The sequence below is a fragment of the Sus scrofa genome, unplaced genomic scaffold (assembly GCF_000003025.6).
Source record: "Sus scrofa isolate TJ Tabasco breed Duroc unplaced genomic scaffold, Sscrofa11.1 Contig863, whole genome shotgun sequence".
Lineage (NCBI taxonomy): Eukaryota > Metazoa > Chordata > Mammalia > Artiodactyla > Suidae > Sus > Sus scrofa.
The window spans coordinates 93,546-116,609 of NW_018085333.1; the positions used below are offsets into that span (position 1 = coordinate 93,546).

Consider the following 23,064-nt stretch of genomic DNA (forward strand, 5'->3'; position numbering starts at 1 on the left):
GATGCCTTTTATTTCTTTTGTTTGTCTAATTGCTGTGGCCAGGACTTCCAGAACTATGTTGAAGAGCAGTGGTGAGAGTGGGCATCCCTGTCTTGTTCCAGATTTGAGTGAGAAGGCTTTCAGTTTTTCCCCACTGAGTATTATATTTGCTGTGGGTTTATCATAAATGGCTTTGATGATATTCAGGAATGTTCCCTCTATACCCACTTTGGCGAGGGTCTTGATCATGAATGGATGTTGGACTTTGTCAAATGCTTTTTCTGCGTCTATTGAGATGATCATATGATTTTTGACTTTTCTTTTGTTAATGTGGTGTATGATGTTGATTGATTTGCGTATGTTGAACCATCCTTGTGAACCTGGGATGAACCCTACCTGGTCATGATGTATAATTTTTTGATATGTTGTTGGATTCTGTTGGCTAAGATTTTGTTGAGAATTTTTGCATCTATATTCATCAAAGATATTGGGCGATAGTTTTCTTTTTTGGTGGTATCTTTTTCTGGTTTTGGAATGAGGGTGATGGTGGCCTCATAGAATGTCTTTGGGAGTATTCCTTCTTCAACCTTTTGAAAGAGTTTAAGGAGGATGGGCACCAGTTCCTCTTTATATGTTTGATAGAATTCGCCTGTGAAGCCATCTGGTCCTGGACTTTTTTGAGAAAGGCCTGTATTGCTATAAATTTCCCTCTGAGCACTGCTTTTGCAGTGTCCCATAGATTTTGAGAGGTTGTGTCTTCATTATCATTTGTTTCAAGGTAGTTTTTAATTTTTTTCTTGATTTCCTCACTGACCCATTGGTTTTTTAGTAGCATGTTGTTTAGTCTCCATGTAGTAGGTTTTTTCTCATTTCTTTTCCCATGGTTGGTTTCTGATTTCATGGCATTGTGGTCAGAGAAGATACTTGAGATAATTTCTATGCTCCTAAATTTTTTGAGGTTAGCTTTGTGTCCCAATATGTGGTCAATTCTTGAAAATGTTCCCTGTGCATTTGAGACGAATGTGTAGTCTGATTTTTTTGGATGTAGTGTCCTGAAGATATCAATTAAGTCTATCTTTTCTAATGTTTCCTTTAGGATCTCTGTTGCTTTATTGGTTTTCTGTCTAGAGGATCTGTCCATTGGTGTGAGGGAGGTATTAAAGTCTCCTACTATGATTGTATTCCCATCAATTTCTCCCTTTATGTCTGTTAGTATTTGTTGTATGTGTCTGGGTGCTCCTGTATTTGGGGCATATATGTTGATGAGAGTAACATCCTCTCCTTGGATGGATCCCTTAATCATTAAATAGTGTCCTTCTTTGTCTTTATGTCTTTTGTTTTAAAGTCTATTTTGTCTGATATGAGTATTACAACTCCTGCTCTCCTGTCATGTCTATTGGTGTGAAATATTTTTTCCCACCCCTTCACTTTCAATCTATATGTATTCTTTGTCCTGAGGTGAGTTTCTTGTAGGCAGCATATTAAAGGTTTTTGCCTTTTTATCCACTCAGCCACTCTGTGTCTTTTGATTGGAGCATTCAGTCCATTGACATTTAAGGTGATAATTGATAGATGATTATTTATTGCCATTTTAAACCTTGTGTTCCAGTTGATTCTATGGTTCTCCATTCTTCCTTTCCTTTTTTCAGTTGGATGGTCTCTGGTTATTATCTGTTTGAGTGGGGTTTTTTTTCCATTTTTTGTGAATGCAATATTTGGTTTTGGCTTGTGGTTGCCCTGTTTTTTAAGTGTGCTAACCCCTTCCTACAATTGTGTGTTTTAGCCTGATGGTCCCATAGGTTCAAACACTTCATTACTATATTAAAATAAAGATGAGAAACAAACGAACAAGCAAAAAAAGGGTCTATTTATTTGCTAACATCCCTTGCCCACATTTTATGATTTTGATGACTCTTTTTTTTTCTTTTTAATTTTATTTTGTTTGAAACATGTTCATGATTAAATCTGTATGCTGGCTTATTTGAGTGACTGCTCTCTGATTGTGGTTTCCTCAATCCTAGTTCTTCCTCTTCTTTTTTTTTTTTTTCTTTTTCCTCCCTTTCTTTCCTTCCTTTCTTTTTGGTTTAGAGAAGCCCTTTCAGTATTTCTTTTAGCCTGGGTTTTGTATTGCTGTATTATTTTAGCTTTTGTTTGTTGGAAAACATTTTTATTTCCCCTTCTATTTTAAATTATATTCTTGCTGGATAGAGTATTCTAGGTTGCATATTTTTTCCTTTTAGCACTTTAAATATCTCTTGCTATTCCCTCCTGGCCTGTAGTGTTTCTACAGAGAAATCAGCTGATAACCTTATGGGGGTTCCCTTGTAGGTAAGTAACATTCTGCTTTTCTCTTGCTGCCTTTAGAATCCTCTCTTTATCACTAACTTTGGCCATTTTTATTATAATGTGTCTTGGTGTGGGTCTATTTGGGTTCAACTTGTTTGGGGCCCTCTGTGCTTCCTATATCCTGAACTCAGTATCCTTTAGATTTGGGAAGTTTCCAGCGATAATTTCTTCAAATATATTTTCCATTCCCTTATATTTTTCTACTCCTTCTGGAATTCCTCTTATGCATAGATTGGCCCATTTTATATTATCCCATAGGTCTCTTATATTGCTTTCCTGTTTTTTCATTTGGTTTTCTGTCTGCTGACCTGATTGGGTGATTTCCATTATTCTATCTTCCACATCACTGATTCGTTCTTCTGCATTATTCATTCTGGTTTTTACTGCCCTTAGTTCAGTTCGTATCCCTGCAAATGAATGTTCTAGCTTTTCTTGGCTCCCTCTTATATTTTCTAGTTCCTTTCTGAGGGTGTCTGCATTACTGTTCATATCTTCTCTTAATTCCTTCAGTATTTTCACTATTTCTCTTTTGAACTCCAGGTCTGTCAGACTGCAGAGATCTGTTTCATTGTTGACTGTTTTAGGTGAGTTCTCCTGTTGGTTTAACTGGGGGCGGTTTCTCAGCTTCTTCATCTTGCTTGTTGTTTTCTTTTTCCTGGTGGAGTTGTACTCTCCATGGCCGGGCAGTGTTTGCTTTGTCACTGCCATGCAATGCTTCTTGTTGGTCAGGCTTCCTTGAGGCAGTATGGCTTTTCTGGAGGGTGTGCAGGGTTGATAGGGTCTCTCTGAAGCAAAGGAGAACTTCCTGAGGGCAGACAGGACTGGGAGGTCCACACCACGATGGGAGCAGATTTCACTCGGCCAAACAGAGCTTGCTGTGGTGTTTTTGAGCTGTGCGGCTCTTGCAGGAGGCTGGTGGTGCTGGGCAGCTGTTCTGCAGGCGTGCAGTGCCCCCCAAGGGCTGGAGCAGCTATCTGGGTCTCTGAGAAACCAAGAGGCTCTTCCCCAGGGCAGCCCAACTTGGAAGGACTGTCTGAGAATGTAGGCAGATCTTTTCATGGCCTGGTCAAGCTTGTTCTAGATTTTCTGGGCAGCGGGGGCTCTTGCAGGGGGCTGGTGGTGCTGGGCATCTGTTCTGTAGGAGTGTGGCCTCCCTCAAGGGCTGAAGCAGCTAGCTGGGCCACTGTGGACCCAAAAGGCTCTTCCCCAGGGCAGCCCGAATCAGAAGGACTGTCTGAGAATGTAGGCAGATCTTTTTACAGCCTGGCCAAACTTGTTCTAGCTTTTCTGGGCAGTGGGGGCTCTTGCAGGGGGCTGGCAGTGCTGGGCAGCTGTTCTGTGGGAGCACAGCAACCCCTGAGGGGTGGAGCGGCTAGCTGGGCCACTGTGAACCCAAGAGACTCTTCCCCAGGGCAGCCCAACTCTGAAGGACTGTCCAAGAATGTAGGCAGATCTTTTCATGGCTCAGCCAAGCTTGTTCTAGCTTTCCTGGGCTGCAGGCATTTTCCTGGGGGCTGGCGGCATTTGCTGCTGCTCCACAGGGGTGTAGCCCCTCCAAAGGGCAAGCAGGCCATCACAGGGACAGCCCTTGCAGTGGTAGGCTTCCGGCAATTGTTGAGGCCAGCCCTCCCAGATGGCAGGCAGCCCCAGGTCCAGCATGTGCATAAGGGGTGGCAGGGGGGATGAACTGGGAAGCACATCTTTCTTATAGCTGGCGGGCCAGTAAGCTCACTGGGGTGTTGGGAGTATTCTATGGGGGCCCACCCCTTCTCTCCCCTCCCCAACACTGGCACAGACCCAGCTCTTCTCCCAGGTTCCCTCTGATGTGGCTTTCCACCTCCCTGCCCTTAGCATATTGCTCCCTCCCCCTGTGAAGCTCCGCTTTCTAGTCTCCCAGGCTGTCTCTGCCAGGCTGTCTTGACAGACCGGTTCCCAGACCTCCCATGCAGTCTCTGCTCCACCCCGCCCCCAGCCCTTTCCTGGGAACTAAGCTCTGGAGCCAAGGTCTTGGTGCCGAGCCCCCACCCAAGCGTCTCAATTTTTGGTGACTGTGCCAGTAGTTCAGATGATCTGTTCGGTTCTTGCTCTGTTTTTCAGAACTCAGACTTACTGCTACACTCTTCTCTGCATCTGGAGATTCCTCCAGTTCAGTTGATCTTTCCGTGGAGTAGGTGACTTTCCAGGGTGTGGGATCCCTTTCTCCTCCACAGTTCCCTTTCGGGAGCACCTGTCCAGCTCGGATTCACCTTCTCTCACTCTCCTCTTTTCTCTTGTTTTACCTGGTAATGTCACGAGATTCTTGCCATTATTGGAGTTTAGGTTCTTCTTCCAGCGATTGGTTGCTGTTCTGTGCGAGTTGTTTATCCTGTAGATGTGCTTTTTGTGTGTGTTTGTGGGAGAGGGCGAGTGTGTCCCCCTACTCTTCCGCCATCTTGCCTCCTCCTCTCATATGGTTTTTCTTCCTCAGTTTGTTAATGTGGTGTATCACACTGATGGATTTGCATATGCTGATGAAATCTTGCATCCCTGGGATAAATCCCACTTTGTCATGATGTACAATCCTTTTAGTGTACTGTTGGAGGCAGTTTGCTAGTATTTTGTTGAGAATGTTTGCATCTATGCTCATCAGTGAAGTTGGCCTGTAGTTTTCTTTTTTTGTGGTATCTTTGTCTGATTTTGGTATCAGGGTGATGGTGCCCTCATAGAATGAGTTTAGGAGTATCCCTTCCTCTGCAGTTTTTTGGAATAGTTTCAGAAGGAGAGGTGTTAGCTCTTCTCTAAATGCTTGACAGAATTTGCCTGTGAAGCCATCTGGTCCTGGACTTTTGTCTGTTGGAAGGTTTTAATCACAGTTTCAATTTCAGTTCTTGTGACTGGTCCATTCTGGTTTAGTCTTGGAAGATTGTACTTTTCTAAAAATTTGTCCATTTCTTCTAGGTTTTCCATTTTATTGGCATACAGTTGTATATAGCAGTCTCTTATGATCCTTTGTATTTCTGTGATATCCCTTGTTACTTCTCCTATTTCATTTCTAATTTTATTGATTTGAGTCCTCTCTCTTTTTTCCTTGATAAGTCTGACTAAGGGTTTATCAATTTTGTTGATGTTTTCAAAGAACCAGCTTTTCATTTCATTGATCTTTTCTATGGTTTTCTTCATTTCTATTTCATCGATTTCTGCTCTGATTTTTATGATTTCTTTCCTTCTACTAATTTTAGGTCTTGTCTGTTCTCTCTCAAGCTGCTTTAGATGTAACGTTAGCTTGTTTATTTGGGCTTTTTCTTGTTTCCTGAGGTGGGCTTGTATTGCTATAAACTTTCCTCTTAGAACGGTTTTTGTTGCATCGCATAGGTTTTGGAGTGTCATATCTTTGTTGACATTTGCTTCTGGGTATTTTTTAATTTCCTCTTTGATTTCTTTTGTGATCCATCGGTTGTTTAGTAGGATGTTGTTGAGTCTCCAAGTGTTTGTGTTTTTTGCAGGTTTTTTTTCTTGTTGTTGATTTCCAGTCATATAGCGTTGTAGTCAGAAAAGATGCTTAATATGATTTCAATTTTTTTAAAGTTACCGAGGTTGGATGTGTAGCCCAGGATGTGATCAATCTTAGAGAATGTTCCATGTGCACTTGAGAAGAATGTGTAATTCTGTTGCTTTTGGATGGAATGTCCTATAAATATCTATTAAGTCCATCTGGTCTAATGCTTCATTCAGGGCCTGTGTTTCCTTATTGATTTTCTGTCTGGTTGATCTGTCCATTGCTGTAAGTGGGGAGTTAAAATCCCCCACTATGACTGTGTTATTGTTGATTTGTCCTTTTAAGGTTGTTAGCAGTTGCCTTATATATTGTGGTGAACGTATGTTGGGTGCATAGATATTTAAAATGAGTTATAGTTCTTCTTCTTGGATGGATCTTTTGATCATTAGGTAGTGATGTTCCTTGTCCCTTAAAATATTCTTCATTTTAAAGTCTATTTTGTCTGATATGAGTATTGCTACTCCAGCTTTCTTTTGATCCCCATTTGCATGGAATATTTTCTTCCATCCTCTCACTTTCAATTTGTATGTGTCCCTAGAAGTGAAGTGGGTCTCTTGAAGACAGCATATATATGGGTCTTGTTTTTGTATCCATTCTGCCAATCTATGTCTTTTGATGGGGCATTTAGTCCATTCACATTTAAGGTGATTATTGATATGTATGTTTTTATTGCCATTTTCTTGATTGCTTTGGATTTGTTTTTGTTGCTCTTTTTTTCTTTCCTTCTTCTCTTGTTCTTTTCTGCCTACAGAAGTTCCTTTAGTATTTGTTGTAAGGCTGATTTAGTGTTGCTGAATTCTCTCAGCTTTTGCTTATCTGAGAAGGTTTTGACTTCTCCTTCAAATGTGAGTGAGAGCTTTGCTGGGTAAAGTAATCTTGGTTGGAGGTTTTTTCCTTTCATCATGTCAAGTATATCATGCCACTCCCTTCTGGCCTGCAGAGTTGCTGCTGAAAAATCTGCGGATAACCTTATTGGGGTTCCCTTGTATGTTATGTGTTTCTTTTCCCTAGCTGCTTTCAAAATTTTCTCTTTGTCTTTAATTTTGGTTAGTTTGATTAATATGTGTCTTGGAGTATTCCTCCTTGGTGTATTTTATATGGTACTCGTTGTGCTTCCAGGATTTGACTGAGTGATTCCTTTCCTGTGTTAGGGAAGTTTTCGGCTATTATCTCTTGGAATATTTTTTCTGTCCCCTTCTCTATCTCTTCTCCTTCTGACACCCCTATAATGCCGATGTTTGTGCGTTTCACATTGTCCCAGAGTTCTCTGAGACTCTCTTCATTTGTTTTCAATCTTTTTTCTCTCTTCTGTTCTGCATCCATGATTTCTACTAATCTGTCCTCAACCTCACTTATTCGTTCTTCTGCCTCCTGTATTCTGCAGTTAGCTGCTTCTAGTGAATTTTTTATTTCAGTTATTGTATTTTGCATCTCTTCTTGCTTAAGTTTTATATCTTGTATCTCTTTGCTCAGTGTTTCCTGTAAGTTATCCATCTTTGCCTCCAGTTTATGTCCAATGTCTTGCATCATCTTCAGCATCAACAGTCTAAAGGCTTTTTCCTGGAGGCTGAGAATCTCCTCATGGCTTAGCTGTTTTTCTGAGGTTTTTTCTTTCTCCCTCATCTGAGTTATAGTTCTCTGCCTTTTCATTTTTATAGGTTTTTGGTATGGTGACTTTTTTACAGATAATAGAGTTGTAGCCTCTCTTACATCTGGTGTCTGCCCCCCTGTGGCTGAAGTCGGTATGGGGGGCTTGCTGTAGGCTTCCTGATGGGAGGGGCTGATGCCTGCCCACTGGTAGGAGGAGCTGATTCCTATCCCTCTGGTGGGTGGGGCTTAGTCTCTGGATGGGATTAGAGGCAGCTGTGTGCCTGAGGGGTCTTTAGGTAGTCTGTTTACTCAGGGGTGGGGCTGTGATCCCACCTGGATTGTTGTTTGCCCTGGGGCTTCTCAGCAGCTGGCTGACGGGTGGGGCCAGATTTTCTCAAAATGGCCACCTCCAGAGAAAGGCACACTGCTGCTGAATATTCCAGAGAGCTTTGCTTTCAATGTCCTTCCCTCACAACAAGCCACATTCACCCCTGTTTTCCCAGGATGTCCTCCAAGAACTGCAGTCAGGTTTGACCCAGATTCCTAAGGAGACTTTGCTTTGCCCTGGGACCCAGTGCATGTGAAAGTCTGTGTGTGCCTTTTAAGAATGGGGCCTCTGTTTCCCCCAGCCCCTTGGAGCTCCTGCACACAATCCACTCTCACTGTCAATGCCAGATGCTCCAGGGGCTCTTTCTCCCAGTGCCAGATCCCCATACATGAGAGTTTGATGTGGGGCTCAGAACTCTCACTCCTGTAGGTGAGTCTCTGTGAACCAGTTAGTTTCCAGTCTATGGGGCTTCCCACCCAGGAGGTATGGGGTTGTTTATATTGCAAAATCACCCCCTCTTACCTCTTGATGTGTCCTCCTCTTTGTATTCTGGAGTAGGATATCTTTTTTAAGGTTTGCAGTCCATTTGGGTGAAGAATGCTCAGCCTTTAGTTGTGAATTTTGTTGTTTTTAGGAGAGAAGTTGAGCTCCAGTCCTTCTATTCTGCCATCTCAATCCCATCTCTGGGAAAAGCTTTCTTCAGGTGGCCATCAAGGTTGCACCTGAGGTCTGTGTACAGGTGGCTGGGCCTCAGGTGTAACTGCTCAGATGGTTCTGGCAGCCCCAGGTCAGGCCACAAGTGGGTGGTCTTGTCTCCAGGTCCACACTGCACAAGGAACAGATTACAGAAGTGCCTGGGTCTTGGGCTGCATGGGCAGGGCTGCCTAGCAGCCTGGAGGACAGATGCTGGCTCAGGCATAGCTCCTGGAGTCTGGGCCCCTCTATAACCACTTTGGTAAGACTTTTTATCATGAATGGATATTGGCCTTTGTCAAATTCTTTTTTTCCATCTATTGAGATGATCATATGGTCTTCGACTTTTCCTCTTTAATGTGGTGTATAACATTGATTGATTTGCATATGTTGAACCATCCTTGTGCACCTGGGATGAAACCCACCTGGTCATGGTATATGATCTTTTTTATATGTTGCTGGATTCAGTTGGCTAAAATTCAGTTGAGAATTTTTGTGGCTATATTCATCAAAGGTATTGGCCTAGATAATTTTCTTTTTTGGTGATATCTTCGTCTGCTTTTGATATTAGGGTGATGGTGGCTTCATAGTATATCTTTGAGAGTGTTCCTTATTCTTCAAACTTTTGGAACAGTTTAAGAAGATGGGTATGAGTTTTTCATTGTATGTTTGGTAGAATTCACCTGTGAAAACATCTGGTCCTGGACTTTGGTTTGTAGGGAGTGTTTTGTTACATATACAATTTAATTTCTAGTGATCAGTCTGTTCAATTGATCTATTTCCTCTTGATTGTTTTGGGAGGCTGTAAGTCTCTAGAAAGTTGTCCACTTCTTCTATGTTGTCAAATTTGTTGGCATACAATTATTCATGGTATTCTTTTATGGTTTTTTGTATTTATGCAGTATCTGTTGAGATTACTCCTTTTTCATTTCTGATTTTATTTTGAATTCTTTCTCTCCTCTTCCTGGGGAGTCTAGCCAGAAGTTTGTCAATTTTGTTTACATTTTGAAAGAACCAGCTCTTGGTTTTATGGATGTTTTCTATTGTTTTTTGAATATCTATTTGAATGATTTCCTCTCTGATCTCTATCATTTCCTTCCTTCTGCTGAATTTAGGGTTTGTTTGTTCTTCTTTTCTAATTATTTAGGTGATAGGTTAAATTTTTTATTTGAAATTTTTCTTCCTTTTTGTAGAAGGCCTGTATTGCTATGAACATGCCTCTAAAAACTGCTTTTTTTGGCATCCCATAGATTGGATGTCTTTTCATTATCATTTGTCTCAAGGAATTTTTAAATTTCCCTTCTGATTTCGTCACTGATCCATTGGTTGTTTTTCTTTTGTTTTGTTATGTTTTTTGCTTTTTAGGGCCACACTCACAGCGTATGGAGGTTCCCAGGCTAGAGATCTAATTGGAGCCACAACTGCCACCCCACACCAGAGTCAAAGCAACACCAGATCTGAGCAATGTCTGTGAACTACCCCACAGCTCACAGCAATGTCAGACCTTTAACCCACTGAGTGAAGCCAGGGATTGAACCCACAACCTCATGGTTCGTACTTGGATTCCATTCTGCTGAGCCATGATGGGAACTCCTGATCCATTGTTTTATTAGCATGTTGTTTAGTCTCCATATAGTCAGTTTTTTTCTCATTTCTTTTCCTATGGTTGATTACTAGTTTCATGACTAGTAATGAAGATAATAATCTTCCCTTGGGGTCAGAGAAGATGCTTGAAATAATTTCAATACTCTTGGAGTTCTTGTTGTGGCTCAGCAGAAACAAACCCAAGTGATATCTGTGAGGAGGCAGGTTTGATATCTGGCCCTGCTCAGTAGATTAAAGGATCTCGCATTGCTGTGAGATGTGGTGTAAGTTGCAGATGCGGCTCAGATCTGGCATTGCTGTGACTGTGGGGCAGGCCAGCAGCTGTAGCTCTGATTCAACCCCTAGCCTGGGAACTTCCATTAGGTACAAATGCAGCCATAAAAAGAAAAAAAATTCTACTCTCTTAAATTTTTTGAAGTTAGTTTTGTGCCCCATTATGTGGTCAATCCTTGAGAATGTTCCATGTGCCCTTGAAAAGAAGGCTTATTCTGATTTTGTGTCAGTAATGTCCTAAAAATATCAATTAAGTTTAACTTCTCTATTGTGTCATTTAGGATTTCTGTAGCCTTATTGATTTTCTTCTCGAAGATCTGTCCATTGATGTGAGTGGGGTGATAACGTCTCCTACGATTAGTGTAGCTCCATCCATTGCTCCTTTTATGTCTGCTAGTATTTGTTGTATGTTTCTGGGTGCTCCTATATTAGGGGCATATATACTGACGATTGTAGCATCCTCTTCTTGAAAGGATCCATTTTCCACTAAATAGCGTCCTTCTTTGTCTTTCTTTATGGCCTTCGTTTTAAAGTCTATTTTGCCTGATATGAGTATTGCACCTCCTGCTTTCCTGTCTTGTCCGTTGGCATGAAATATCTTTTTCCATCCCATCGTATTCAAGTTATATGTGTACTTTGCCCTAAAATGAGCCTCTTGTAGGCAGCATATTGTAGGATTTTGTTTTTTTATCCAATCTGCCACTCTATGATTTTGACTGGAGCATTCAGTCCCTTGACATTTAAGGTAATTATTGATAGATATGTATTTATTGACATTTTAAAGCTTGTTTTCCAGTTGATTTTGTTTCTTCTTTGTTGTTTTTGCTTTTTTGGCTTGATGTTTTCCTTTTATTTTATGTTCGTGTCCTCTTCCTTTATTTGTTGTGAATGTATTGCTTGGTTTGGATGTGGTCGCCCTGTTTTTCATGTACGTTAATTCTATCTTGTATCCGCTTGCTTTAGCCTGACAGTCATATAGGCTCAAACGTATTCTATAAAAAAGAGTCTAGATTTAATTATTTTCCTTCCCCACATTTTACGATTTTGATGTCCTTTTTTAAGATCGTCATGTTTATCCTTTATTTATTTACTTATTTATTTATTTATTTATTTATTTTTTTGCTTTTTTAGGGCTGCACCCCTGGTATATGGAAGTTCTCAAGGTAGAGGTTGAATCAGAGTTATACCTGCCAGCCTATGCCACAGCCACAGCAATGCCAGATCCTAGCCTTGTCTGCTACCTACGTACAGTCCACGGCAACACTAGACCCTTGATCCACTGAGTGAGGCCAGGGATTGAACCTGCATCCTCGTGGATACTAGTCGTGTTTGTCTTTACTGATCTAAAACAAGTAATCCCCTGTTTACCCCTTTGCTGTTCCTTGTGTTTATTGTGGTTTTACAATAGGTCTCCCCCCAACCCCCACCCCGCCTTTTAGATCTGTGTACTGGCTTTTTTAAGTGATTGCTTTGCAATTGTGATTTCCTCCATCCCGTATCTTTTTACTGCTTTCCTATTACAGGGGCCCTTCAGGTTTTTAAGAATGAGTTTAGCATTGCTGTATTCTTTTAGTGTTTGTTTGTTAGAGAAATTCCTTATTTTTCCTTCTAGTTTTAATGATAGTCATTGCAATCAAGAAGACAGAGACCTTCTGTGTCTAGTATTTTATCACTTAGCTATGTCTTATGGTGGGTATTTTAAGGTTCTGTTATGTCAGTTTTCTCCAACACAGGCTCTTTTAAATTTATATCAATCTTCACTTCCATGTAACACCTCTTCCTATTCCTTTTCTGTTATTCAATTTGGAATGATGAGTTTTTCATCATAGAAATTTATGGGAGATTACATTACTCTGACTTTTTCTTTAAGTGCGGAAATAAGGAGTTCCCGTTGTGGCTCAGCAGTAACAATTATGGCTGGTATGAGGATGTGGGTTCAAACATGGCCCTGCTCAGTGGGTTAAGTATCTGGCATTGAGGTGAGCTGAAGTGTTGGTGGCAGACACTGCTTGGATCACACATTGCTGTGCTGTGGTGTAGGCCAGTAGCTGCATCTCTGATTTGACCTCTACCCTAGGAACTTCGATGTGCAGTGGGTACAGACCTAAAAAGTAAATATAAAAAATAAATAAATAAGGGGAGAAAATATGTACTAAACACACCAAAATTTAGGAGAGTTGTAACTGGGAGAAGGAGATAAGCATTAATAGATGCTTTAGCATGGAGAATATAGGGAGAAAGGGAAGAAAGACGACAGAGTAGACATAAAACTGGCAGAGAGGTTTCATCCAAGAATGTTGTACACAGGGAAAATTATGCAGAGTACATAAAAGCATTAATATCACAAAACAAAAAAAGGATGCCCAAGAACTAACCTTAAAAAAAAAAAGTCACTTCTATTGATGAGCTAAATCCTTAAATTTGAAAAAAAGGTCTATTAGGGACATCAAGAAAGCCTTTTTTATATTCCTTTTTATTTTTTTTTTCATTTTTTTGGTTTTACAGCCAAATCAATGGAATAGAGATGTTCTCAGGCTAGGGTTCGAATCGGAGCTGTAGCCACCTGAAAACAAAACAGAAGCAGCAAGGCCAGGTACCAGCCACATCTGCGAACCACACCACAGTTCATGGCCACGCCAGACCCTTAACCCCCTGAGCGAGGGCCGAGGGCCGGGATGGAACCTGCGTCCTCCTGGATACTAGTCAGATTCACTTCCACTGAGCCATGACGGGAACTCCCAAGAAAGCATCGAGTCACATAAAAGAAAAGAGATAAAACAAGAGCATGGCTTTCTGGCACTTTGCTCATTCAATCGTGCCATTCGTTTCCCTCCACCAACGCATTTTTGAAAATTGTATTTCCCTGAAATGCACAAGTCAGTCTCAACATCGATTTGATTCCATTTCTTTGCGCTTGGAGTATTAAAAAAGATCTGTCGCTGAGAACGTCCTTACGACCATGTCAGTTGACAAGAATGGAAAGCATAGGATTAGAGCCTTGTTGCTCAGGTCTTTGCCTTTCTGCAGGAGATGACACCTTCAGAGGTAATTTTGAAAGCCCTCTTGACAACTACATTAAGTTTAGCATCGTTTTGTTACATGCAAAGCATTAGACACCATCACACTTGCAAAAGCCAGTACCCAGACATACGTCATCCACTTGCTCAGGCACTGTGGCATCTTCTAAAATGAGGTTTTCGGGAGTGACATGTGTGTTTCACACGAACTACAAAAGTAATGCTTTCACTGGAAGACAGCTTGTTTAACCTGGCATCGTCAGAAGCATTTGCCAAACTGAGAGATTTAACTTTGATCCATGACCAAGATAGCAATTGTTGTCATTTTTTTTTTCTTTATGGTGGCACCCACGGCATGTGGAAGTTCCAGGTCCAGTGACTGAATCTGATCCACAGCTGCAACCGATGCTACTGCTGGGGCAACGCCACATCCTTTAACTCACTGTGTCCAGCCAGAGCTCGAACCCACACCTCCACTGCAACACGAGCCACTGAGGTGAGGTTCCTAACCCACCGTACCACAGTGGGAACTCCAGATATAACATGACTTCATTTTATTAGATATGTCTTTTGAGTCAGAAATTCCAAGGCTGGCAATTGTCCTCTTCTTTTTACTATCTGTCGTGGTTTCCTTAACATTTACATGACTATTTGTAAATTTACTTTTCAGGAGAACTTCGGGATGAAAACGGTAACTTATTTCTGACGTTCTCTTTTCTTTTTTCTCTGTTTTGGAGGGGTGGATGTATTTCTTAGAAATGGTTTTTCTTTCTTTCCTTTCCTTCCTTTGATATTGCTTTAAGTCACCGTCTTCCAGGCACTTACCACCCTCTCATGATGAGGTTTGTTACATGAAGAGAATCAGGCTGAGAAGAATGCTCTTTCCTCCATTCCACAGAAAGCTTCCTTTTACCTGGGTCCTCCACCACGACATCTAGATGCAGTGCCCACTGTGTCGTATTTGACATTGTCCCAGTTTTTAATGGAATGGTTCCGCTTCCAACCCTGGTTGCAGAGATGAGTTTTTTCCTTTGATTGCTCACACTCTGTCGACTGCCGATGCCCTGCACAAGTTATCTTAAGACAGGCCAGTTCACGTCTGCCGATCACACTCTCAAGGGACCCAGTGTATATCAATATTGTTTCCTGACTTGTCCTGGTTATTTTCAATTTACAACCACAGTTTTACTCTTCTTTCGTTTTTATTTTACCTGTTTGTTTATTACCTCACCAAATTGACCGCCCTTTGGCATCTTTTTGTGCACTTTTTCCCCCTCAAGAAATCACGCTGGTAATACATAACTAAAGTCTAAAGTTGTGTTCTGAGATGATTCCACACCTCTCTTTAATAGCCTAACTCAAGAATTATTTTCAATCTTCATAAGCCTGTATGTGACAAAGTATTCTGGAAAGGGTGGTGGTGCTCTCAATGGAACAGAGTTTAGGGATCTGCCTCTTTAACTCAGGAGTGGACGTGACTTGAAAATGCTCCAGAAGCACTCATTCGGAGATGTAGCGCTCTGGTCACGCCTTCTTCATAAAGTTCGGAAAACCTGTCTCATACATGCGCGTTCAGATATTTTCTCTCAGATGGGAGGATGCACAGTAAGCATGGGGTGAGAAACAGCCTCTCTCAGGGAAACTTTCTCTCTCCTGGATTCAGCACCCATGTGATTTGGTTCAGAAAAGCTGCACTTATGCATGAGGTAAAACACACACTCAAATACAGTAAGGTCGCCATTTAATCAGTAGCAGTCTCGTTGTGAAAAGAGGCACCCGGAAACCTGACCGTGGATCACCTACACCAACAGGGTCTCAGCATAGCCTCGCACAGGGTTTGTGGCAGCTTCACACAAGGTAGCGCCCCCGACCACCAGCATGAGAACTGACTTCCACATGCACAGCCAGCCCGTGGCCATGCTAAAGCGCACAAGCAGAACAACAGGACCCTAAATATGGTCAAAGGGATCAAGACTGCTTTTGCTAACTAAACCCCAGAATGAATCATTCTCGTTTTCTTCAGCTCATCGAAATTAAGTCCATTTCCCCTCTATTCATTTACTGCAGACGATCTCTGAGTCGATGTGTGTGCGGGTGGCTGTGTGGGTGGCTGTGGTTGTCACTTGAAACTGCAGAGGGTTAACTTTAAATATGAAATTTTCAACAAATCTGAATTCTCCCTCTAGTTCTTCCCCATGATATTTGCATTTACCTTTTTCTTTTTCTTTTCTTTTTTGTTTTTTGCAGACAATCTTCGGAAAATAAATGGTAACATTTCTGATATCCCATTATCCCATTGCTCTTGACCCCCTTTAAAGCGACTGGTTCAGCCTTTCATCTTGTCTGCCGTTTCATCTATGTAGCTTGTGTCAGCATGCCTTTCTCCTGCGTGTCATGTCTACAGGCTCAACCTCAATGTTTGCGTTGGACTTGTCCCACATTACTTCTGTCCATTTCTGTTTGCCTACCTCCTCTGCTGTGCCATTCCTTCTCTTTGCAATGCATACCATGCCCTCTCGATAAGGACTGGCTTCTTGGGTCTTTCAGGCACTTGCCACAGTTTCATGAAGAAGTTGGTGAGATGCAAACAAAGCATTACGCTGCTATGGAGATGGTTTCTCTTCCACATGTATTTCTAGAAAACATCCAAACACAGTGGCTCTGTCAGGAATTCCAAGTCAGAGGGGCCATTCCTACACAAGTGATAGCTCTTCAGAGACTTAAGGGATAGGCGATGGCCCCAAAAGGGCTCCGATAACACCCTCTGCTCCTTGCCCTTTCAAAGCCTAAGTAGTATATTGGTCAAGAGTGTACCAGGGCAGCCCTCTTCCACGGTCCTTACCCATGTGAACCAAGTATCCCCAGGTATAAAATGTTACTTAGGTTTGCCTGTTGTTCTAAACAAAACCAAGCCTTCTGCTGTGTCATTTTGTGTATTTTAAAGTTCTGTCCAACATAGTCAGTTCTCTCCAATGCAGGCTTTTTAATATTTAGAGCAATCTTCACTTCCAAACAATACATCTTTTCTTTTTTTTTTTTTTTTTTATTTATTTTTATTTTTTTATTTTTTTATTTTTTTATTTTTTTATTTTTTTTTATTTATTTTTTTTTTTTAATTTTATTTTCCCACTGTACAGCAAGGGGGTCAGGTTATCCTTACATGTATACATTACAATTACAGTTTTTCCCCCACCATTTCTTCTGTTGCAACATGAGTATCTAGACATAGTTCTCAATGCTATTCAGCGGGATCTCCTTGTAAATCTATTCTAAGTTGTGTCTGATAAGCCCAAGCTCCCGATCCCTCCCACTCCCTCCCCTCCCATCAGGCAACCACAAGTCTCTTCTCCAAGTCCATGATTGATTTTCTTTTCTGAGGAGATGTTCATTTGTGCTGGATATTAGATTCCAGTTATAAGTGATGTCATATGGTATTTGTCTTTGTCTTTCTGGCTCATTTCACTCAGTATGAGATTCTCTAGTTCCATCCATGTTGCTGCAAATGGCATGATGTCATCCTTTTTTATGGCTGAGTAGTATTCCATCGTGTATATATACCACATCTTCCGAATCCAATCCTCTGTCGATGGACATTTGGATTGTTTCCATGTCCTGGCTATTGTGAATAGTGCTGCAATGAACATGCGGGTGCATGTGTCTCTTTTAAGTAGAGCTTTGTCCGGATAGATGCCCAAGAGTGGGATTGCAGGGTCATATGGAAGTTCAATGTATAGATTTCTAAGGTATCTCCAAACTGTTCTCCATAGTGGCTGTACCAGTTTACATTCCCACCAGCAGTGCAGGAGGGTTCCCTTTTCTCCACAGCCCCTCCAGCACTTGTTATTTGTGGATTTATTAATGATGGCCATTCTGACTGGTGTGAGGTGGTATCTCATGGTAGTTTTGATTTGCATTTCTCTTATAATCAGCGATGTTGAGCATTTTTTCATGTGTTTGTTGGCCATCTGTATATCTTCCTTGGAGAAATGTCTATTCAGGTCTTTTGCCCATTTTTCCATTGATTGATTGGTTTTTTTGCTGTTGAGTTGTATAAGTTGCTTGTATATTCTAGAGATTAAGCCCTTGTCAGTTGCATCATTTGAAACTATTTTCTCCCATTCTGTAAGTTGTCTTTTTGTTTTCTTTTGGGTTTCCTTTGCTGTGCAAAAGCTTTTCAGTTTGATGAGGTCCCATGGGTTTATTTTTGCTCTAATTTCTATTGCTTTGGGAGACTGACCTGAGAAAATATTCATGATGTTGATGTCAGAGAGTGTTTTGCCTATGTTTTCTTCTAGGAGTTTGATGGTGTCCTGTCGTATATTTAAGTCTTTCAGCCATTTGGAGTTTATTTTTGTGCATGGTGTGAGGGTGTGTTCTAGTTTCATTGCTTTGCATACAGCTGTCCAGGTTTCCCAGCAATGCTTGCTGAATAGACTTTCCTTTTCCCATTTGATGTTCTTGCCTCCCTTGTCAAAGATTAATTGACCATAGGTGTCAGGGTTAATTTCCAGATTCTCTATTCTGTTCCATTGGTCTGTCTGTCTGTTTTGATACCAGTACCACACTGTTTTGATGACTGTGGCTTTGTAGTATTTCTTGAAGTCTGGGAGAGTGATGCCTCCTGCTTGGTTTTTGTTTCTCAGGATTGCTTTGGCGATTCTGGGTCTTTTGTTGTTCCATATAAATGTTTGGATTGTTTGTTCTAGTTCTGTGAACAATGTCATGGGTAATTTGATAGGGATTGCATTGAATCTGTAGATTGCTTTGGGTAGGATGGCCATTTTCACAATATTGATTTTTCCAATCCAGGAACATGGAATATCTTTCCATTTTTTTACATCTTCTTTGATTTCTTTGATTAAGGTTTTATAGTTCTCGGCATATAGGTCCTTTACCTCTTTGGTTAGGTGTATTCCGAGGTATTTGATTTTGTGAGGTACAATTTTAAAAGGTATCGTATTTTTGTATTCCTTTTCTAATGCTTCATTGCTGGTATACAGAAATGCAACTGACTTCTGAATGTTAATCTTATATCCTGCCACTTTGCTGAATTTATTAATCAGTTCAAGGAGTTTTGGGGTTGAGTCCTTAGGGTTTTCTAGGTATAGAATCATGTCATCTGCATACAGTGACAGTTTGATCTCTTCTCTTCCTATATGGATGCCTTTGATTTCTTTTGTTTGTCTAATTGCTGTGGCTAAGACTTCCAAAACGATGTTGAAGAGCAGTGGTGAGAGTGGGCATCCCTGTCTTGTTCCAGATTTGAGTGAGAAGGCTTTCAGTTTTTCCCCATTGAGGATTATATTTGCTGTGGGTTTATCATAAATGGCTTTGATTATATTCAGGAATGTTCCCTCTATACCCACTTTGGCGAGGGTCTTGATCATGAATGGATGTTGAACTTTGTCAAATGCTTTTTCTGCATCTATTGAGATGATCATATGATTTTTGACTTTTTTTTTGTTAATGTGGTGTATGATGTTGATTGATTTGCGTATGTTGAACCATCCTTGTGAACCTGGGATGAACCCAACCTGGTCATGGTGTATAATTTTTTTGATATGTTGTTGGATTCGGTTGGCTAAGATTTTGTTGAGAATTTTTGCATCTATATTCATCAATGATATTGGGCGATAGTTTTCTTTTTTGGTGGTATCTCTGCCTGGTTTTGGAATGAGGGTGATGGTGGCCTCATAGAATGTCTTTGGGAGTATTCCTTCTTCTTCAACCTTTTGAAAGAGTTTAAGGAGGATGGGCACCAATTCCTCTTTATATGTTTGATAGAATTCACCTGTGAAGCCATCTGGTCCTGGGCTTTTATTTGTAGGGAGTGATTTTATGACCTCTTCAATTTCATTTCTGGTGATTGGTCTGTTCAGTTGGTCTGTTTCTGCTTGATTCAGTTTTGGCAGGCTGTAAGATTCTAGAAAATTGTCCATTTCTTCCAGATTGTCAAACTTATTGCCATATAGTTGTTCATAGTATTCTCTTATGGTTTTTTGTATTTCTGCTGTATCCGTTGTGATTTCTCCTTTTTCATTTATAATTTTGGTGATTTGGGTTCTTTCTCTCCTCTTTTTAGTGAGTCTGGCCAGGGGTTTATCAATTTTGTTCACCTTTTCAAAGAACCAGCTCTTGGTTTTATTAATTTTCTCTATTGTTTTTTGAGTCTCTATTTTATTGATTTCTTCTTTGATCTTTACAATTTCCTTCCTTCTGCTGACTTTAGGACTTCTTTGTTCTTCTTTTTCTAATTCATTTAGGTGGAGGGTTAAGTTGTCAATTTGGGATCTTTCTTCTTTTTTGAGAAAGGCCTGTATTGCTATAAATTTCCCTCTGAGCACTGCTTTCGCAGCATCCCATAGATTTTGAGAGGTTGTGTCTTCATTATCATTTGTTTCAAGATAGTTTTTAATTTCCTTCTTGATTTCCTCATTGACCCATTGGTTTTTTAGTAGCATGTTGTTTAGTCTCCATGGAGTAGGTTTTTTCTCTTTCCTTTTCCCATGGTTGATTTCTAATTTCATGGCATTGTGGTCAGAGAAGATACTTGAGATAATTTCTATGCTCCTAAATTTATTGAGATTCGCTTTATGTCCCAATATGTGGTCGATTCTTGAGAATGTTCCATGAGCATTTGAGAAGAATGTGTATTCTGATTTTTTTGGATGTAGTGTCCTGAAGATATCAATTAAGTCTAACTTTTCTATTGTTTCCTTTAGGATCTCTGTTGCTTTATTGGTTTTCTGTCTAGAGGATCTGTCCATTGATGTGAGGGGGGTATTTAGGTCTCCTACTATGATTGTATTCTCATCAATATCTCCCTTTATGTCTGTTAATATTTGTTGTATGTATCTGGGTGCTCCTATGTTTGGGGCATATATGTTGATGATAGTAACATCCTCTCCTTGGATGGATCCCTTAATCATTAAATAGTGTCCTTCTTTGTCTTTCTTTATGTCTTTTGTTTTAAAGTCTATTTTGTCTGATATGAGCGTTGCAACTCCTGCTTTTCTGTCATGTCTATTGGCATGAAATACTTTTCCCCAGCCTTTCACTTTCAATCTATATGTATCTTTTGTCCTAAGGTGAGTTTCTTGTAGGCAGCATATTGAAGGTTTTTGCCGTTTTATCCACTCAGCCATTCTGTGTCTTTTGATTGGGGCATTCAGTCCATTGACATTTAAGGTGATAATTGATAGATGATTATTTATTGCCATTTGATCCTCATGTTCCAGTTGATTCTATGGTTCTCCATTCTTCCTTTCTTTTTTTTTTTTTTTTTTTTTTTTTGGTTGGATGGTCTCCTGTTATTATCTGCTTGAGTGTATTTTTTTTTTTTCATTTTTTGCAAATGCAATATTTGGTTTTGGCTTGTGGTTGCCCTGTTTTTTAAGTATGCTAACCCCTTCCCATAATTGTGTGTTTTAGCCTGATGGTCCTGTAAGTTCAAACACTTCATTATTATATTAAAATTAAGAAGAGAGACATACATACCAACAAAAAGGATTATTTACCTCCTAACATCCCTTGCCCACATTTTATGGTTTTGATGACTCTTTTATTTTTTTCTTTTTAATTTTATTTTGTTTGAAGCATGTTCATGATTAAATCTGTATGCTGGCTTATTTGAGTGACTGCTCTCTGATTGTATCTTCCTCAGTCCTAGTTCTTCCTCTTCTTCTTCTTCTTTTTTTTTCTTTTCTTTTTTCTTCCCTTTCCTTCCTTTCTTTTTGGTTTAGAGAAGCCCTTTCAATATTTCCTTTAACCTGGGTTTTGTGTTGCTGTATTCTTTAAGTTTTTGTTTGTTGGGAAAAATTTTTATTTCCCCTTCTATTTTAAATGATATTCTTGCTGGATAAAGTATTCTAGGTTGCATATTTTTTCCTTTGAGCACTTTAAATATCTCTTGCCATTCCCTCCTGGCCTGTAGTGTTTCTGTAGAGAAATCAGCTGATATTCTTATGGGGGTTCCCTTGTAGGTAACATTCTGTTTTTCTCTTGCTGCCTTTAGGATCCTCTCTTTATCACTAACTTTTGCCATTTTTATTATGATGTGTCTTGGTGTGGGTCTGTTTGGGTTCAGTTTGTTTGGGGCCCTCTGTGCTTCTTGTATCTTGAATCCAGTATCCTTTAGATTTGGGAAGTTTCCAGCGATAATTTCTTCAAATATATTTTCCATTCCCTTATCTTTTTCTACTCCTTCTGGAATTCCTATTATGCGTAGATTGGCCCGTTTTATATTATCCCATAGGTCTCTTATATTGCTTTCCAGTTTTTTGATTCGGTTTTCTGTCTGTTGACCAGATTGAGTGATTTCCATTATTCTATCTTCCATATCACTGATTCGTTCTTCTGCATTATTCATTCTGGTTTTTACTGCCCCTAGTTCAGTTTGCATCTCTGCAAATGAATGTTCTAGTTTTTCTTGGCTCCTCCTTATATTTTCTAGCTCCTTTCTGAGGGTATCTGCATTGCTGTTCATATCTTCTCTTAATTCCTTCAGTATTTTCACTATTTCTCTTTTGAACTCCAGGTCTGTCAGACTGCAGAGATCAGTTTCATTGTTGACTGTTTTAGGTGAGTTCTCCTGTTGGTTTGACTGGGGGTGGTTTCTCAGCTTCTTCATCTTGCTTGTTATCTTCTTTCTCCTGAGGGAGTTGTACTCTCCGTTATCGGGTAGTGTTTGCCTTGTCACTGCCCTGGAATATTTCCTGAGGGCTGTCGTTGTTGGTCAATCTTTTTTTGAGGCAGTGTGGCTTTTCTGGAGTGTTGATGGGACTAACAGTGTTTCTTTGAAGCAAAGGAGGACTTCCTGAGGGCAGACAGGACTGGGAGGTCCACCCCACGATGGTAGCAGATTTCACTTGGTTCTCAGCACCCCCTGGGGTCTTGGGCGGGTAGCAGGGCCCTTGGAGACTCAAGAGGTTCCTCCCCAGGGCAGCCCGACTCAGAAAGACCGTCTGAGATCTTTTCCCGATTCCGCCAGGCTTGTTGCAGCTTTTCTGGGCTGCAGGGGGTCCTGCCTGGAGCTGGCAGTCCTATGCAGCTGGTCCACTAGGTCTCAGCACCCCCTGGGGTCTTGGGCGTGTAGCAGGGCCCTTGGAGACTCAAGAGGCTCCTCCCCAGGACAGCCCGACTCAGAAAGACCGTCTGAGATCTTTTCCCAATTCGGCCAGGCTTGTTGCAGCTTTTCTGGGCTGCAGGGGGTCCTGCCTGGAGCTGGCAGTCCTATGCAGCTGGTCCACTATGTCTTAGCACCCCCTGGGGTCTTGGGCGTGTAGCAAGGCCCTTGGAGACTCATGAGGCTCCTCCCCGGGGGAGCCCGTCTCAGAAAAACCGTCGGAGAATTAGGTCGATCTATTCACGGCCTGGCTAGGCTTGTTCTAGCTTTTCTGGGCTGCAGGCCTTTTCTAGGGGGCTGGTGGTGTTTGGTGCTGCTCTGTGGAAGTGTAGCCCCTCCAAAGGGCAAGCAGGCCAGTGCAGGGAGAGCCCCTGCGGTGGTAGGCTTCAGGCAATTGTTGAGGCCAGCCCTCCTGGATGGCAGGCAGCCCCAGGTTCGGCGAGAGCGTAGGGGGTGGCGGGGGTGGGGGGAGGGAATGCACTGGGAAGCACAGCTTTCTGCTAGCTAGCGGGCCTGTAAGCTTGCTGTGGCGTGGGGGGTATTCTATGGGGACCCACCCCTTCTTCTCTCCCCT

General features: G+C 41.2%; 1 protein-coding gene across 3 annotated transcripts in view; it reads left to right on the forward strand.

Moving 5' to 3' along the window:
• Window positions 1–23,064, forward strand: part of LOC100512544 (butyrophilin subfamily 1 member A1-like) — an 85,671-nt gene that overhangs the window by 50,884 nt on the left and 11,723 nt on the right. The window contains exons 5-6 of one of the 3 annotated variants that reach the window (XM_003128317.6): window positions 14,037–14,057; window positions 15,614–15,634. The exons of the other annotated variants lie outside the window; for them this stretch is intronic. Coding sequence (XP_003128365.5) covers window positions 14,037–14,057; window positions 15,614–15,634 — 42 coding nt within the window. The remainder of the gene's footprint in view (window positions 1–14,036; window positions 14,058–15,613; window positions 15,635–23,064) is intronic. 3 annotated transcript variants of the gene reach the window in all.